The sequence below is a fragment of the Podarcis filfolensis genome, assembly GCF_964270895.1.
Source record: "Podarcis filfolensis genome assembly, chromosome: 3".
In the NCBI taxonomy this organism is placed as follows: domain Eukaryota; kingdom Metazoa; phylum Chordata; class Lepidosauria; order Squamata; family Lacertidae; genus Podarcis; species Podarcis filfolensis.
In genome coordinates this window covers 98,292,200-98,311,602 of record NC_139606.1, presented here as the reverse complement: position 1 = coordinate 98,311,602, position 19,403 = coordinate 98,292,200, and the positions used below count along the sequence as shown (strand labels likewise).

Genomic DNA, 19,403 nt, shown 5'->3' with positions numbered 1-19,403 from the left:
AAGGACAAATTTCATTAATGCTCACTCAAAAATAGTTTTTTTGTGAGAAGATTGCTTAAAAAAAGAAAAAAAAGCACTTGCTCACAGAATTGATTCTGACAGTGGATGTTTTCCTGAGGAAAAAATGGCTCACGATCTCCTTAGATTAGGGGTGGGCAGACTCGCAGGATCTGCTTTTTATTTTGCTTACTAGAACTATTCAAAGCTAGGTGCAAAATAATGGTTCTGAAGGGTGGATGCATAGTAAGAATTAAATACAAGCACACCTTCAGCCCAGGTTAATAAATGTACACCTGTTTCCCCACCAATCTCTCTTTTTCTCAGCAGCCTAACTTATGGTCAGGACTCAGCAGAGAAGGTTTCTGTTTAGACATTTGGGAGTCAGAACCCCATGCCAGTCTACTGAAGATCTGCCAGCAGTTCCCCATCTATTTTCTGCCTGCCCCTGCTCTAGAGTAGACCTGGTCCTTCACTTCAGGCAGCAAAATGTCTTGAGCTGGCCCTGTCAGAGAGAGAATCTGTGATTATTATTTTTTAAGAGTACATGTATGTGGCTGGATTAAAATGTATTTGGGAACATTCTCATCAAAATGTGTCTCTCCTTCCTTTCTGCAGCAGCATTCACGATAAAGAAACTCATAGTGAGAGATCTGAAACAAAGAGCAAACTCACATGCACTGTATGCTTGAAGGAATTTAAGAGTTTGCCAGCCCTAAATGGCCACATGAGGTCTCATGGAGGGATACGGGCATCTCCTGCCCTCAGACAGGTAACACTGTGGTGTTTTGCTGTATGGCCTTCACCCTTTTTTACTAAAGTTCGCTGCTTGCTTTGCTTTGCAATTTTCCTTTTTTAAAAAAATACAGTGATTCTCAATCTGATCCTGCTATTGTCAAGGAAATGTGTCTTTCTCCAGTTTCGTTTTCTAGTATGTTCATTCTCCATCGATGGAGATCTGTCAATGTCTGATGTCATGTAGACCTGAGAGCTATTCTGAGGCGCAAGATTTGGCTAGCCTCCAAGTGAAAGGGGCTCCTTGCTGTGAACACACCTCAACGCCTCCTTATGACACCATTATTATTATTTATTAAATTTGTATACCACCCTTCATTTGTAGAGCTCACAACATAAAATTACAATGTAAAACCCACAAAATACATAACAAAAATAAGAATGACGACAAACCAATAATCCCTGCCCCCAAAACAGGGATTTTCTCCACTCACCTCACCTGAGTTTACTTTCTGTTCTGCCCTGGGGCGTTTCTTCTGCCTGGGATGTGCACGTGCCACATTTCATGCTGTGTTTTCCAGAGAAGTAGCGGTGTTGACCCCCTACCGCATACTGATACTTGACAGATCTGCTACATAGTGGGCTCCAGCCCACAGTGGCCAATGCCTCCGTAAGCTGGCTAACCTTGAGAGTACCAGAAGACTCTTTTATTTGTTGTCTGTGCTGCCTTTTAGTGTTCTAGTTGGGAGCAGTCCACGGTTGAGGCTGAATGCCTTTGGTTGTCTGCACAGGACGAAGGGGAGAGCCTGCCGCAGCCCCAGCGCCAACACCAGCAGGAGCAGCTGCCCTCCGAGGCGGAGAGCTTCGTCCCCATCGTCATGCCTGTGTCGGTGCCCGTTAAGCTGCCGTCACCCGATCCCGGCAAGCAGGCCGCTGACAGCAGCGCCGTGCTTAAAGATAAGCCTGTCTCAGATGATGAGATGCCCGTTCTTGTGAGGATGACTTGCTCTCCGCCATGCTCCCCTAACGTGGCCAGCCCCTGCCTGTCCTCTGTGAGTGTTCTCTTGCTACTAACTGTGCTAGGGGTGCCTCGTGAATCCCTCTGCATTTTTTTTTTAAAAAGTGCTTCCTGTTAAACATCATCCCTGTTTGGACATATGCAATACAGGGTACTAGGACTCGGCGATTCCTGGATTTCAACATTGTGATATATCACCAGCTAAACGTCGCGATATACTGATATATTAAAGGTAAAGGTAAAGGTACCCCTGCCCGTACGGGCCAGTCTTGACAGACTCTAGGGTTGTGCGCTCATCTCACTCTAGAGGCCGGGAGCCAGCGCTGTCCGCAGACACTTCCGGGTCACGTGGCCAGCGTGACGACGCTGCTCCAGCGAACCGGCACCAGAGCAGCACACGGAAATGCCATTTACCTTCCCGCTATAAAGCGGTACCTATTTATCTTCTTGCACTTAAGGGTGCTTTCGAACTGCTAGGTGGGCAGGAGCTGGGACCGAACGACGGGAGCTCACCCCGCCGTGGGGATTCGAACCGCCGACCATGCGATCGGCAAGTCCCAGGCGCTGAGGTTTTACCCACCGCGCCACCCGCGTCCCTTACTGATATATTACAGTGTCTGAAATAAGTATGGAGCTATGTAGAGGTATTGGCTGGCTTCACAGTTTTTTCCACGTTGTGATTTATGATGATGATGACGTTCATCATCATCAACAACAATAATAATAGTAATAATATAATTATTTGTACCCTGCCCATCCAACTGGGTTGCCCCAGCATATATTAAAATATAGAAAAACATCAAACAGTAAAAAGCTTCCTTAAAAGGGGCTGCCTTCAGATGTCTCCTAATATATATATAACTCAGCCCTCCAGATGTTTTGGGACTACAACTCCTATATCCCTAGCTAACAGGACCAGTGGTCAGGGATGATGGGAATTGTAGTCCCAAAACATCTGGAAGGCCGAGTTTGCCTATGCCTGATATAATTACTCATTCCCTAGACCTAGACACACACACACACACACACACACACACATATCATGATTCGCGATATATTGCCTGGTCAAAAATTATGAAACCAATATCACAATATGGACTTCAGTTTTGGATGATACATTGTTAAATGGCCCAGCCCTAACAGGTACCCTGGTCTCTTCCAGTTCAGGCAGAAGCAGCCTTTTCTTTCTGAATTGTCCCAATATTCCTAAATGGGAAGCTTTACTTCCCTCCACCAAAAAAAGGCAGAGGGATTTATTGCCTATCAGTGTTATTTGTGCTTGTTTGTTTTTAATGTTGCTCGAAACCATTTTCTTCTTTAATAATGTGGGAGCAGGGCTGAGTGGGATTTTGCCTAATATTGTCTCCTGCAGATAAATAGCCTTTATCGCCTAATTATTATTGTAAGAATAATATACTCTGGCAGGTATTGTGAAGGACTTAATTAGTCTCCTCCTTCCTTTCCTCCCTATACATACAACCCCCCCCCCCCCGAGCAGATTATAGATATCTTTGTGTGAATTCTCAAGGACACAAATCACCTTCAGGGAGTCGACTCCCCAGTGTCAACCTCTGTGAGTTCGTGGCATTGTCTGAATCGCAGAGGGAGCCCCCCTGAGTCCTGTAAGCTCCCTGCTTCAGATATTTGACCTCCAACTCGTGCAGGGGGCTAGCAGTTGAGGGGTAGGGAGCTTAGTGTTCTCGTCCCCATTTTGCCCTGCGTAATGCTTCTTGTGGGAGGGATTCATTTATTTCCACATTTTTATCCATCCTTTCCTCCAAAAGAGATCAAAGTGACATACATGGTTCTCCCGCCCTATATATTTTACCCTCAGAACAATCCTGTGAAGCTTTCTGCCTGCAGAAACCAGCAAGAAAACCACTGGCAATAGATTTTCTGCCTGCCTGGGTATGGTTGGCAGTGTGGCCAGTGTGGTGTAGTGGTTAAGCTCCTCCACAGGCAGCTGCTGGGTGACCTTGGGCTAGTCACACTTCTTTGAAGTCTCTCAGCCTCACTTAGCTCACAGAGTGTTTGTTGTGGGGGAGGAAGGGAAAGGAGAATGTTAGCCGCTTTGAGACTCCTTTGGGTAGTGATAAAGCGGGATATCAATTCCAAACTCCTCTTCCTCCTCTGCATAGCTGGGGGTTTCTCAGATGTTGATGCTTCTCTCCACATGTGGAGGTCAGCAGAGATGCATCAGGACACCATCCTAACTCCATTGGTTTTAGGGGCAGGCAGAGGTTAGGATTCCACTCTTACTTTTTTTCTGAAAATGGAAAGTTTTAACAACAACAACAACAACAACAACAACAAAAGCCCTCACATATATGTCTTCAGGAAAGCAAACTTATAGCATAAGCAGTGTACCACTTTGGTGCTTGCTGAAAGCTTTTTCATATCAACAAGCCAGCCAAATGCAGTTTAGTTTCCTGTATTGATTTATTTTAAAATTGATTCTTTTAATCCATGTTTTAAAGATGATTATTGTGTGTATATTTGTCTTTCAGTTTTTATGGATCTTAGATATGCTTTGGTTAATTGTTTTATTTCTACGCTGCTTAGAGAGCTCTTTGATTTAGTAGTTCATCATTTTTTTCTCTCTAAATAATGAAATATGTGCAAATAAATGAAGATGGTATCAATTAGAACAACTGGAGCCTATACGTAAAATAAGCAGCAAACGAGGTCTGCAGCAGAGATCATAAAATCAGTGTCATACATGCCAATAAAGCAAGTTAAAGGCTAATGATGAGCTGAAGCATGGTTTCATGAACACATTTGATAGTGGAGATAAATATCAAAGATAAGCTGGCGGCTGAAATTGCAAGACTTTGAGTATACATACATAGCTCTATATTTTGGGGCTGTTCTGCGGATCTGTCAAGATCCCTGTCAGGCTGCCAATGTACATAGGGAGGTCTCTGGTTTAGCTTGGCCCATTTTAACTTAAATTTGCTAATCATTTCACCACTGGGAAAATCCCACACTTTGCCAGACCATTGAAGAACTGAGGGAAGGTGGGTGAAAGCCCACTTCTTAGCTATCAACCAAAGAAAAAAAATGGTGGAGGTTGTTTTGGGGTGTCACCTCATTGATGTCAAAATATAGGCTGGTTCATAGAGGCTCATGAGTTGGTTCAGGTTTTCGTGTCCGCCTGAGACTCCCAAGTATATGATGCAATTTGCCCATGTTACGTCTTAAGTTGTCTGAATGCTGAAAACCTTCCATTCAGGACCTCAACAGAAAACAGCACCAAAGCACGGCCAACTCTGAAGAAAGCTTCAAACCGTTTCAAGACAAGAAAAAATACCGCCACAGACCTGAGCCTCTGTTCATACCACCACCTTCTTACAACCTCGCTGCATCCCACCTGGGCGCGACACTGTACCAAAGCCAGCTTCGCTCTCCCCGCATCCTGGGAGACCACCTGCTTGACAGCATTCACGACCCCCCTCCTTACACCCCACCTCCCATGCTCAGCCCGGTACGTCATGGATCTGGCCTCTTCAGCAGCGTTATCACATCCGCTCATGGTGCGTCTCACCCCCAGCTGCCGCTCACACCTTTGACACCCACACCCCGGATGCTTCTCTGTCGATCTAGTAAGTATGATGATGCACTGTAAACCAGGGGGTCCCAAACTGTGGTCCATGGACCACCTGTGGTATGTGAGCTTCTTACAGGTGGTTCATGACATGTCCATATCGAATACACATATTGATTTTTAGTTGTGTTTTGTTGTGTGTTTTATTTCTTGCATTTCATTTTACTGTATCGCGATGCAGATTCTGTAGAATGCAATTAAATGCAACCCAAGCCATTAAAGGACAATTAGAAATCATACGGTATCTAGACCCAGTGCATTACAGTTGCCGCAACAGGCAGAAATTAAGTGTTCTGCCAAGGCCATTTTTTCAAGTGGTCCAGCAAGTTTTAAGTGGTCCACGGGGGAGAAAGTTTAGGAACTACTGCTGGAAACTGAACCAGTTTCCATGCTGACGACTTGCCTCACTTCTGTATAGCACACTGCTGGTTTTTACATCACACGGCATTTTATTTTGCGGTCACTTGGATAGCAGTTTCTCTCTTGCTCACACGTGTCCGAAGAGGAGCGATTGTAGAATATCCCCAGGAACATGCCACCCTGAAAGACTCCTCCATTTGCCCCTGGAATCCATCCAATCCATTTTAGGATTGGGCTACATGATCATTTGCCCCACATAATACAGTGGTACCTCGGGTTACATACGCTTCAGGTTACAGACTCCGCTAACCCAGAAATAGTACCTCGGGTTAAGAACTTTGCAGGATGAGAACAGAAATCGTGCTCCAGCGGCACAGTGGCAGTGGGAGGCCCCATTAGCTAAAGTGGTGCTTCAGGTTAAGAACAGTTTCAGGTTAAGAACGGACCTCCAGAACGAATTAAGTACTAAACCCGAGGTACCACTGTATATCTGTTGATGAACTGTACCACTTGAGGCTGCAGGTGTGAGGTAGAATGTATAAATGGTCACTCATATTAAAAAACAACAACAGCAAATAGCTTGCATATACAAAACTAGAATTTCTAGTCAAAGCCAGTGCATTCCCTCAAGGGGTACTCAAGGGTACCCAGCAGCACCACCTCTTTTTGTTGTTGTTAAAAGGTGTGGCACTTCCTGTAACAACTTCATGATGAGTACTGGCACCTATTTCTCTAGAAAAAAGGGTTCTAGCCTCGTCTTCTCTCTGACCTGCTAGGGAGGTTTTTACACAAAGGAGCCTTCAAACTTTTGAACCCCAGCCCCTTCACTTGCAACCTCATGTGGTATAGTCCAGCAACAAAGATGCATTGTGTACAATTGTTGATGGTTGCGTTTGGCCTCTTCAAACTCCCCATCCTGGTCTGGTTTTGCACTGGTTTCTTATCAGCCCTGTGGACCAGGTGGGGCTTCTTGAGCATAGGGGGCCATGATGTCATTTCTGCTTAGGTTCTTGTCATGAGAACTGTCTGGATGAAAGGTGTGTGCAAAAAAAAGGTGTATGTTCTCAGATCTTGGGTTCTGGAGCACCTCAAGAGATGAAGATAGCAGATAATGTTCAAAGGGGATGGACATACATTGTTCCATTTGTAGAACCTCCACTAGTTTGCAGTGGGACAGTTTTCACCATGGTTACACGATGGTTTAACAATCCCCCCCCCCCCGATTTCATCAGTGCAGAATTTTACTTGCTTGTGGCCTTGAATAATCTCTTTAGCAGTTTTAACTCAAAATTTTTTTACAAAATAGTCTCAAGTGTGAAGTTCATGCTAGTAATACATACAGATGCCGCCGAACATACGAATCTTTCTTAAGAACCTGTGGCCATCCAGATTTTGTTGGACTCCAACTCCCATCGGCCGCAGCCAGCATGGCCAATAGCCAGGGATGATGGGAGTTTTAGTCCAGTAACTTTTTGAAGGTCTCAGATTTGCCATCCCTGTCTACTTTGATGGATCTCAGAGAGAGGCTTTTTCCCATCCCCTGCTATCTTTATCCATTTAATTGGAAAGGCCAGAGATTGAACCTAGGACTATCTGTACGAAAATCTGTATTTTTTGTTAGTTTTGTTTTCTGTTAGGTTTTCCCAGAAAGATGCAAATCTGTACTAGTGAAGGGAGTGCCTGCCTGCACGCAGAATGACATATTCTTGTTTTTCTTACAGATAGTGTTGATGGAGTCAGTGTCCCGATCACCCCAGGTCCTGGAGAACAGACCATTGACGTAGAACCGTAAGAACTAGTCTCATTTATTCAGACAACACTCGGCATCCACTGTAGTTTTATAAACTGAATGTGATTTGTAACCTGAGGTGTTTGTAACCCGAGGTACCACTGTAAATAGCTCAATCAGAGGTGATGGGGAAGGAGGTATCTTTAAGCGCAAAATGAAGCATATGGAATTGACACTTTAAATACCCGGGAGGAATGTATTCTTTCCTATGTTTAGTGACCCTTGCACTTCCCATCCCTCTGTGTGGCAAACTGATGTAGTCAAAGACCCAGATTTTTCCTTGGGGGCTCCTAAAACCTTGCACTCATTGGGCACCATGTTTAAGCTTTTCAAACCATTAATAAAATCCCTGTCTCACTCAGCTTAACTATTAATGGAACGACGTTCAGCTAAACTAAGCATACATAACCATTTTCAACTGGTTGCTTGGCAGATAATAGCCAAGATGGGAATTCCTTTCCGCCTCACATCACAATTGCATTTTATTCATATTGTTTTTCGTTACAATTATATCTGTTTAAAAAGTCCACATGGGGGCTGGAGAGTGAAGAACTGGAACAGCTCAGTTTTTAAAGCTAGCATTTTAATTGTCCTAACTCTGTTCCTTAACTCTTCTCTCAAGACAGAGTTTTGCCGTTGAATTCCATGGCTATTTAATCACCCAGTTCTATTGTGGCAAGGGTACAGTTTTAAAGACTTAGGTTAATATGAAGTTTCATTTTGAGAGGTCCCTTGCTTTTCCTCACAGATTGTGCATTTTACGCTATGTCTGGGCCTGTTTGTTTGTTTATTACTGTATTGGCCTGAATGTAAGCCGCCCCCAAATATAGTCCACACCGCTAAAAGCAGATTTCTTAAATCATGGTACTTTTAAGAGTGCAACAATAGACCCCACTCAGGTTTTATACAAGTCAGGTTGAGCAGGGCGGAGTGTATCCTGTTTTCAGACCAGTATTGCATGGGAATATTCCATCTTTCCTCCAAGGAGCTCACAGTGACATACGTGGTTCTCCCTCCTCCTCTTTATCCTCACAACAACCCTGTGAGGTAGGTTTGGCTGAGAGTTAGTGGCTGGCCCAAGGTCACCCTGTGAGTTTCCTGGCTGAGTGAGGATTTGAACCCTAGTCTTCCAGGCCCTAGTCCAACGCTTTAACCACAGTAGTTTGCCCACCAAACCTCAACGGCAAATTTTGGTGAGTGAGTGAAATGGGGAGGAGATGAAATTTCTTTATATGCTTTCAGGCATATCAATATTGGATCGAGATTCCAAGCCGATATTCCTGAACTTGAAGACAGAGCGTTGGTGGGGGAAGAGGACCACATGGCAACTTTAGTTTGGAAACCAGGGCCAGAACTGGAAGATGAAGATATTCAGCAAAGAGGTACTGTGTTTTCTAACCCCCTTTGCAACTGATCTAAGCATCTCTGCCAAGTGTCCTATCCCGGTTTATCGTTCCACCTCTGTGTCTTATGGCGTAAAAGTCATCGCTTCATTAAATGGGTACTGACCTTCACATGACTTGCCGTGTATCTGTGCAGAATAACACCTCTTGCTGTCCTTTAGCCTGATCACCACTTTGACACAGCTCAAAATGTGCCTTTTTCCTTAAGCCATGGGAGTTTTTCGCCTGGCTGCTGGACTGTTCATAATCTTTGTTGGGTATTATTTTAATGCTTCTGTTTTCCTTATGCCTGGTTTATATAGTTTTCATATTTATTTGAACATTTATTTTGTCACGTATGACCCTGAGAACCTTGCGGGTTGTAGGACAACTTATAAATCTGATAAAAATTATTACTGATACAGGCAGCGAGACCATTTTACATTCATCCAAGCAACATATGACTGCCAACACGGTGGGGGGGGGGGGCTCAGAACAGAACCCTCACGCAAAACTGTTGCCACCTGTTTTTATTTTATTTTATTTTATTAGCTGTTATAAATAGCTTAATTAATATTTAAGAGTGTCTAAGTGCTGTACAAAATACAATATAAAAACCCGTAAAACAGGTAAAAGCAATATTATTTTCCTCAGTGTTTAAAATAATGCTGGTAGGTGCATTTCAACTTATATATGCGTTCGGCCACCCCCTCTGAAGGACTTGTCTGGTACACTCGTATCTTGGTACTCAAATGCCTTGGTACTCCCTCGTTTTGGCTCCCAAACGCCACAAACCCAGAAGTAAGTGTTCCTGTTTGCGAACATTTTTCGGAAGCCGAACATCCGACGCGGCTTCCGCTTGAGTGCAGGAAGCCCCTGCAGCCAATCGGAAGCCGCGCCTTGGTTTTCGAACCATTTCGGGAGTTGAACAGACTCCCGGAACAGATTAAGTTCGAGAATCAAGGTACCAATGGTTTTCTGTTCCAACTTTCTCAAAATGAGAATCTGAGCTTGTAAGAATTAGAAGATTTGTGCTGACTTTATGACCCTTTCAGATTTATGTTTTTGCTTACAGGCTTAATATTGGACAGGTTTGACAATACTGTTTTGGATTGTTTTCTTACAGTGACCAGCCTTTTAAATCTGTGTTGTTCAAGTGTATTGACTGGTGGGGGAACCAACCTTGAATATGGCTTGCATTCTCTCTTTGAGGCTAAAGGAGACGTTATGGTAAGAGCAGCTTGTTTATCCTCTCCCAAATATGTGTTAAGATATGTGTAACAGGCTTCATGAGGAAACCGGGCACAAGCAAGCTTTTTCCAGTGACTAACTGGGAGAGTTTAGCCTCACTCTGGCACCCACTACTTTTCATAGAATCATAGAATCATAGAGTTGGAAGAGACCACAAGGGCCATCGAGTCCAACCCCCTGCCAAGCAGGAAACATCATCAGAGCACTCCTGACATATGGTTGTCAAGCCTCTGCTTAAAGACCTCCAAAGAAGGAGACTCCACCACACTCCTTGGCAGCAAATTCCACTGTCAAACAGCTCTTACTGTCAGGAAGTTCTTCCTAATGTTTAGGTGGAATCTTCTTTCTTGTAGTTTGGATCCATTGCAAAAGAATGGATTCTTTCTCAAAAGAAACCTTTTATTTTATTATTCCTAGTTTTTATTTGTTCATTAAAAAACACATACCTTGCCTTTCTTTAGAAAAACATTCAAGACCGCCAGTTGACTTGTTTATTTCATAATGTTTATACACTGTTTGATTGTTAAAAAAACAAAAAACAAAACCCTGGATGATGCTCGTTTAAAATACAGTTAACTAAAATGGCAGAATTACAGTAATACTCCAAATCAACAGTAGTTAAAATCATACTCGTGGAATACAAAATGCAAAACCAGCATCAACTAAAATCACACAGAACATCCTGGGTCTAAGGCCCATTTAAAATGGTCAGAGAATGAGACAGGTATATCTCGTGCAAAAGGTTGGATGGGCTCTCCCATCCGTAACATGGGAATAATAAGACTGGCCTGCTCACAGGGCTGTTTTAAGGATTGTTGAGGTCCCAGCAAAGGAAGAATGGATGCAGAAACTTATGGAATATGCAGAAATGGTGGAACTTACTGGAAAAATAAGAAACCAGGCAACAAACGTTTTATAAAAGAATAGAGATGGTTTATTGAATATTTACAGATAAATTGTAAACAGATAAGAACATTGGCAGGATAATTGCAATAACCTGCAGTTTTATAAGAGTATATATTTAAAGCAGATGAATAAATGAGCAAATTAAGTTAATTTGGATATTCAGAAGGTATCAAAAATAAATTTAAGGAACACCAGAAAGAGGGGGAAGGAAGTCAAATTTTGAAATGTTAAAATTGTATATTGTAAAATTATAGTGAAATGTATAAATCTGAAAAGCATAAATAAATTTTAAGAAAAAGGATTGTTGAGAAAATGTATAAGGAGCTCTTAGTGCACATAGAACAAATGGTATGTAAATATTATTTTATTACGTTATTAAAAGAAGCAAACGAGTCATAGCAATTAAGTGTCACAGAGTCTTAAAAGAAGATAGAGTCATAATAATTAAGAAAAAGTTGTATACAATTCTGCTTGCCTCTTTTTGTCCTGCAGGTTGCTCTGGAGATGCTGCTTTTGTTGAAGCCAGCAAGAGCAAAATCGCATCCTCTGGCAAGTTATCACTATGCTGGTAAGTTCCTGAATGGATGAGTTAAAAGGATTACCTAATAAAGGCTAGTTCTGTGTGTGAGTCCTTTGCTCGTGGAAGGAATGCAGCTGCTTAGCGTCATTGATGAAGTTCAGAGAAAATAGTTATTCCATTGACAGTATACATACACACCTACTTGCAGAAATCATAGAATCTTCAAACTGTAGAGTTGGAAGTGACCCCTGCAATGCAGGAATCTCAACATGCGGTTCCCCATCCAATTGGAAACCATACCAGAACCTGCTTAGCTTCGCAAATGTGACAGCAGTTTTATTTTTGTACCATGGTTCAGGCAAACCCCCACGCTCGATTATTATCTGTTTGTTTCTTTCAGGTTCAGACCAGTGGGCACCCGTTGAAAGAAAGCTGTTCAGCAAAGCATTATACACATACGGCAAAGATTTTATTTTGGTACAGAAAATGGTAAGGCTTGTTGTCCTTGTTCGTGCTTTGTTGACATTCCTGATCTTGTGGTTTTCAGCCACTAAGTTAGTTTTACCATATGAAAGTAGAACATTATCATCAACATCATCCCCTGTTGCTTTTCTTTGCCACTTTCCTGCAAAAACCAGGCCCAAAGTGATTCACAACGTAGCAAATGAACAATAAATATAATGACTGGAAAATATGAGTATAAAAAGAAAAAGAGAGGTCCACACAGCATCGTATAAAACAATACAAAAAAGTGAAACAGATTTAGTATTTCAATTTAAGCAATAACGTCAACACACAAATAGAATAGTAGGATGCAAAACATCACCCTGTTACACGCAGTGCACCTGTATCTGATTGTTTGGTTCCGAAACTCAGTCTCCGTTCCAAGGACCCTAACCCCATCTCCCACACAGACCCCGCCTCCCTGGCTCTCACCCAGAGGGGCCTTAATGCTCACCATTATCATGTGCTCTTATCCACATGGTAGACATTAACTTTCCTTCGACACTCTCCCACCAAGCATTGCTCATTCATCCAGGTTGGGGGGAATTCATACATTTTAGCTTATGAGAGACTCCTCTAAGCATTCGGTTTATTTTACCGTGTCTGTGATACCGAGCAAGAATTTGTTTCTGAAATTAGAGCAGGGGAGAGGGAATGTTGAAGGGTGGGTGGGTGGGGCAGAGAGCATCTGCGTTGAAGTGGAGAGACCCAAGTTCATATTCCCTACTCCGTAAATGAATCTCAATGGTGACAAAGAGCCCAGCCCCTCCTCTCAGCCCAGCCCCTCTCCCAGTCATAGTGTCAACCTTCCCTTTTTTTGAGGGAAATTCCCTTATTCCAGTTTCCCACTGCTTCCCGCTGCTTTCCCGGATTGTTAGATATCCTGTAGACTGTCCCCGGGACAGGTGAGGCTGCTGATCCCTTATTTTAAAATCTGAAAGTTGACAGCTATGCTCCCAGTCTAAACAGGACTGCCACCCAGTGCTCCATAATGGACTGGCAGGATAAAAATGAGCATGTGACTGGGAGCATAGGTAAACATACTTCCATAAGATCTGTAGCCCAATTCATGCTTTCAAGCCTTCTTCCACTCTTTGTGATCAAGACACGAGTGAGTGGTGTTTTTGGTGTTGTGCTGAATGCTACACAATCGTAGATCAATGTTGCAACATCTGAATTACTGTTTGACTGTAGGTGAAGTCGAAGACAGTGGCCCAGTGTGTGGAATACTATTACACCTGGAAGAAAATCATGCATTTAGGAAGAAAGCACAGAACACGCTTAGCAGAAGTGAAAAATGAATGCCTGGTAAGAGCCACCCTCCTTTTTATTTTTCTAGCTAGTGAACTTGTGCTCTCCACATATTTATTTCTGACATTGTTCCAAGGTTCAGAAATTCCCTGGCATCTCCAGTTTAAAGGATCAGATAGCAAGGAATAGGAAAGACCTCTTACCTGGAGAGCCACTGCTAGCCAGAGTGCTCCAAGTTGGTGAAAGCAGCTTTTACCAGCTGTTCAACTTGATTTTTCAAGCTGGGAGGAGGTCAGCCAGCTTGGGGAAAGACCCCTCCCACCTTCAGAGCTGAGAGAAGAGCTTTCCTGTCTCCCATTTATTTAAGGCATGCTTGCTCTCCACCCCACCTCCCCTAAAATCCCTTTTGAATTTCAGACCAGCGGCGAAGATGATGAATTAGAAGAAGAGGAGCAGGCAGAGGAGGACAAGAAGTCAGTCAAAGAGGAAGCCGAAATTCAGAATTCTCCTGAGCCACCTTCAATTATTGCTGCTGAACCTATTAACCTGCCTTCCTTGCAAAGCCCCACCCTTCCGGCGACCTCATTTACATGTGAAATGCCGGACTGCGGAGCGGTAAGTGGACTTGGAAACATTTTAATTCTATGGTACAGCTGTGCTTGGATTGTTACGTCCAGTTTGGATTGCCCCACCTCAGAAAGGGATATTGTAGAGCTGGAAAAAGGTCAGAAGAGGGCAACCCAAAACCGTCAGGGAGATGGATCAACTCGCCTATGATGAAAGGGTAAAACATTTGGGGAGGGCTTGTTGAAGTGGCTGACCGCCATCATAGGAAGAAAAAGGCTGGAGGTCTCCCAAGTACACAAGAAAAGGTTTATTAAGCCCAACACATTTTGGAGAAAATCCTCCTCTTTGAGTGCTCTAGGAACCAAGCTGCAGCTGTGCTTTACAGACTGGGTCACAAACTGTTATTCAAGTCCCCCTGAAGTAGGATTTATTCCAAAACACATGAGGCCTGAGAAGTCTCTTCCTAGGTGCCTAGAGGTCTCTTCCCTTTTTCTTCCTTCCCCTTTCTGTTTAAGACGGTGCTCAAGAAAAGCAAAGTTGGGCTAGATGGAAGTTTTTAACTGGTCCAGCAGGATTCTCCTTATGTTTTTAAGCAAGCAACCAGAATGAGAGCAAAACAAGTCCCTGTTTAGAAATGCTTTGATATTACATATGAAGAGCCTGCTGAATCAGGCCAGAGGTCCGTCGTAGCGCAACATCCAGTTGTCACAGTGGCCTGTGGGAAACTCTTGATTGCACTTCACTTTTGTGACTTAGAACTGTAGCGTTGCAAGGGACCGCGAGGGCCCTCTTGCCCAACCCCCTGCAATGCCTGATTCTTTTGCCCAACATGGGCCTTGAACCCACAACCTTGAGATTAAGAGTCTCAGGCTCTACCAACTGAGCTATCCTTTTGCCCCCTAGATGTTCAACTCCAGACCAGCTCTGAATGGCCACGTTCGCATTCATGGCGGTACAAACCCTGTGACGAAAACCCGTGGCGGGAGCCACGGTTCAAAGCAGAAATCCAGCTCCCAGAATGATTACAGCGCTGCCAAAAGCTCCCCAGCTCACAGCACGACAAGTGGCGAGACAGACCCAACTACACTTTTCCCTTGTAAAGAATGTGGCAAGTGAGTAGATGTGGGAAACACAGAGAGAACTTAGTTGTTTCATCGGGGGGAAATAAACTGAGATTTTAGGAATGGGGCTCCCTAGAATGGTATAAACCACTGTATAAACCAGGGGTAGGGAACCTTTGGCCCAGGTTCAAAATGTGCCCCACCAGGCCTCCCTGTCCGGCCTTTGGGATGTGCCTGAGGCCACACACCCTTCCCAGACCACACCCCTGGCTGGTCCTGCTGCGATTCCCCCTTGGGTTACCTACAGTGTTTTGACACCTAAACAGAAGATGGGAAACTTCTTAATGTAGCCAATCCCAGGGTAGTTTGCTGCCAGCACCAATCAGCTGATAGGCACTGACAGCAAGACCTCTTGGCTGCACCAGGGGGTTCTATGTCTTCAGGGTGGGGAACTAGATCTGGCCACTGGACTGGATCCCCATCTCCCCCACTTGCTGTAGACCAAGTTTGAGAGGTGGATGGAACCACCTGGGGCTTGAAATGTGCAAGCTTCATCAACCAACTGGCTATTTCAAAGTAACGCGTGGCATGCCGGCCTTTTTGCAGGAACTGACAAGCAGGTGATTGTGGTTGTTTGTGAAGTACTTTGTATGGTGTACCACTGGACTATGAATCTTCGGGTGGTCTGCATCATAGCGGCAGAAAATTGGCTGTGCTTGCAGGACGTCCCAGGTTCAAACCCATCATCTCCTGGGAGGGCTGGAAACATTCCCTGCCTGAATTCCCGGAGTGCTGCTTCCAGGTAGTGTAGACAGTCCTGAGCTAGATGGACCAGTGGTCTGAATCAGTATAGAGCAGCTGTGTTTTGCAGGTACTGCTGATCAGCTGGTAAGTTGTGCCTTTGACACAGCCGCATCTTTTACCCGTCCCACACCTGGCATCGTATATAATGTCAAGGGTTGGACAGGTGAGTGTGTGGTGTGGCCAAAAGAGCCTCACAGTCCAAATCTGGAGGCCTGGCAGGTCTGATGAAGGCCAGATGGTTCCCTGCTGCTGATCCCTGCGAGGCTTTGCTGTCAGTTCCCCTTGGGACTTCTTGTAACAACCACCCTTTCAGCAGTGAGACATGCTTGGCCCAAAGGATCCTGGAGAATGAGGCAATTGGTGTCTGAGGATGCATACCCTCTGCTGCTCATTATTTCAACCCAAGTTCTTTTCTACAAAGGAACTTCTAGCAGCAAAAGGGCCTGGTCTGCCTCCATCCCTTGATGACCGGAGGGGTGTTGGGAGAGCAGAGGGCACCCATCCTTGGAGCCCAGTTCTCCCCTTGCCTTCCAGTATCCTTCCATTGGTAACAAGGCAGCCTCCTGTTGAATCAAGCCCATCAATCAGAGGAATTTGGCACTCTCCAGGTGCCCGGCTTTGATTCCTTGACCTCCCCGTCAGCGACTCCCGGCAGGACAAGGCGAGGTCTTTATCGGCCGATTCTCCTCAAACGTGAGAAGAACACAACCACTCCTCCTCCCTCACTCCCTGCCATCCCCAGGGAGGGGAAAGAGACAGACAGAAATGTATTTACATGCCTTTATTTCTGTCTTTCCTCAGTGCAGAGAACAACATGTCTGCACCCTCTTTACAGCCACAGCAGAGAGAGAATAACTCCACCCATGTACTTCCAGTACAGGGTCATGTGACACTCTGAGCTAACATCCGGTGCTCAGAGCACATAATAGACTGTCCCTGGTTCCCACGGTACAGTCCCATAACATAAACATCCTGTTTGGCTTTCCAGCCATCTGGAGCACTCAGCAGCATTGCTCCTTTTTCGTAACAACCTCCCCCAAAAGAATCAATGCATGTTGCGGCATGCATAGCGTGATCCAGAGAAGAAAACAAACAGTTGTTATACACATAACACTCCCCTGTTGTTTCAGTTCCACCCTTGGAACTACCCGCCACTGGTTTCCCCAGTGTACCTCTCTGGTTGTCTGGCTTCCAAGGAATGAGTGCATCTGCATTACCTTGGCTAGCAACTCTCTGTTGTGTCTTTGTCTCTGACTTAGACACAGCTCCAACCTGTCCTCGGTTGTGTACAACAGCAACACACGCAACAGCTAAATTAGCATACTCTTCTGAGTACCTTTTGGGTGGTTCACCCTTTGTGACTCTCTCAGACCTGCGTATGAGGTGCTGATCCTCTCTGCTCACTGGTTCTGTCTCAGGACTCTTAGGAGAACCAGTTCCAACAGTAAACAGTGGTTCATCCTTCACCTGTGAAGGTCTATCCATTGTGTGAGATTTCCTCTCAATGACTGTGACAACAGAGCTCTCTGAGCTATCACTGTCGCTCTCAGTACCACTGTACTCTGTGAAATCATCATCATCAGAATCGTCCTCTGTGGGAAATGTGTGTGCTATCACTCTCTCCTTTTCAGGAGCACTCTCTAGAAATTTTGTGAGAATCACCTGACCAGATTCAGACAAAATTACCCTGTAGAGACCCTTTTCATATCCCACAAAAATGCCTCTGGCATTCTTTACCCCACCTGGAGCTTCTGTTCTCACATGAGACCCAAAAACCTTGAAATGGGCAACAGAAGGTTTTCTCTGGAACAGCTTCTCAAAAGGAGAACTTCCCAACTCTTTCGAAACCTTTCTCACCCATGCATGACAAAACGACATGAGTGACTCCGCCCAGAACTCATGTGGCAGATGTGAACTAAGCAATTGCGCATTCATTCCCTTTTGCAATTCTTTGTCCACTGTTACACAGACACCCCTGTTCCACGCTTCCGCTGAAACAGCAACCTTGTGTCTAATCCCCTTCTTCTGCAGGAACCTCTGGAAATCCTGTAAAAGAAAAATCTGCTTCTCATCTGTCAAAAGACAATCAATGTTAGCATCATGCATGTCTTTAACCTTGTCACAAAACTCTTGAAACCTTTCCAAGGCTTCCTGTGGTTTCTTTAACACATAAACCCAGACAAAGTTAGAGAAATGATCCACACACACAAGATAAAATCTTGCATTGCCTCTAGATGGTTCTAGAGGACCAATCACATCAGCATACACCCGCTGAAACGCTCTGTCGACCCTGGCCACCTTCTTGGCGCTTGTTTTGGTCACACCTGCAAGAGAAATCATGTTAGACTCAGAATTACATTCCATGTAATCACTTTGCGCAAAGTCCAACAAATACAGTCCACCTTTCTGTCTGGCAGAAAGATATAACTCTCCATCTTTGAAGATCTTGCAGCTCTTATCATCATAGGACAGTTTCAGTCCTTTCTTTGCAATCTGCGAAACACTCAGCAGATTGAACTTCAGTTCAGGAACCAAGTAAACATTGTTTATTGTCAAGTTCAGACTCTTAAGATAGACAGTCCCTTTTCCGGTCGCTTCCAGCTCCTGACCGTTGGCCTGTGTCACAGCGAAGCTTTGCTTCTTAAACGATGAAAAGAGTCCTCTGTGTGGGGACATATGAACCGTCGCTGCAGTGTCGATAATAAACGCGTTCCCAACATCTGGCGTGGTTCCTTTCGCCATCAAAGCCCTTGCAGGTTCCACCATAGGCTTGGTATGACCTTTGCCTGACGCCTCAGGTTTTGCTGAGCGGCCCTTCGCTCCTTTCGGCTGGCGTGGCTTCTTGCAGCTCCGCTGAAGATGCCCAGCCTGTCCGCAATTGTAGCATCGGACAACGTTCAAAGCTACAGCATCCTTTCCAGTAGCCTCATCAGTGGGGGAATTAGAACTCCGTTCTTCCCTCCCCCTGTCCTTTACGTCCAGTACAGCATGCCGGCTGTGTTCATCCTGAACCACGGCACTCAGGGGCACTCCCCCCTTCTTGGCATCCATTTTGAATCCAAGTCTCAGCTCTTCACTCTCGAGCCAGTTAAAATCCAAAAGCTCCTTTGAGCTGTTTTTCTGCCTGTCTCTCAGGCAGGCAATCTCCAAGCTGTCTCAAAGTCAAAACAACTTTCGCTTTCCCGGCTCTGACTGAGCCAGCCCCAGGTGTCAGTAGTTTTCCACTGTCCGACTGTCGTTGCTTAGCAACCTTCCCCGGGACGGGAATCCTTATCTCACCACAGGAATTTCTGGTATGCAAGCCTTTCTTTCAGAGCTTGTTTTGCCAAACGCAGCTCTCTCGTGAACCAGAGAATAAATCAATCTGCATTCACACTTTTAGCCCGATATTCAGCATACCTTTTTGGGGCTCCGTTGCTTTGAAAACACCCCCTCTTGGTGTCCTTCCGTCTGTTCAGCTTCTGGCTGCAATGCAGACGTTATCTTCTTTCCTTGGTGCAGAGGATGGCACACGATCCATCAACCTCTCACCTCTCATGCTGATTCCCATGGATCAGATAACCAGCAGCGTCTGCTACCATATGTTGAATCAAGCCCATCAATCAGAGGAATTTGGCACTCTCCAGGTGCCCGGCTTTGATTCCTTGACCTCCC

General features: G+C 44.8%; 1 protein-coding gene across 17 annotated transcripts in view; it reads left to right on the top strand.

Annotated features, from left to right (window-relative positions):
- TRERF1 (transcriptional regulating factor 1) overlaps positions 1-19,403 on the top strand; it is an 81,670-nt gene that overhangs the window by 56,145 nt on the left and 6,122 nt on the right. For 4 of the 17 annotated variants that reach the window (XM_083604899.1, XM_083604898.1, XM_083604886.1 and 1 more), the window contains exons 4-14: positions 616-769; positions 1,524-1,784; positions 4,983-5,352; positions 7,436-7,502; positions 8,746-8,885; positions 10,012-10,115; positions 11,535-11,610; positions 11,963-12,051; positions 13,261-13,374; positions 13,735-13,932; positions 14,788-14,996. In XM_083604899.1, the coding sequence (XP_083461025.1) occupies positions 616-769; positions 1,524-1,784; positions 4,983-5,352; positions 7,436-7,502; positions 8,746-8,885; positions 10,012-10,115; positions 11,535-11,610; positions 11,963-12,051; positions 13,261-13,374; positions 13,735-13,932; positions 14,788-14,996 (1,782 nt within the window). Of the gene's footprint in view, positions 1-615; positions 770-1,466; positions 1,785-4,982; positions 5,353-7,435; positions 7,503-8,745; positions 8,886-10,011; positions 10,116-11,534; positions 11,611-11,962; positions 12,052-13,260; positions 13,375-13,734; positions 13,933-14,787; positions 14,997-19,403 lie in introns of all 17 variants that reach the window. The other 13 variants (XM_083604901.1, XM_083604900.1, XM_083604888.1 and 10 more) reach the window with 5 other exon arrangements.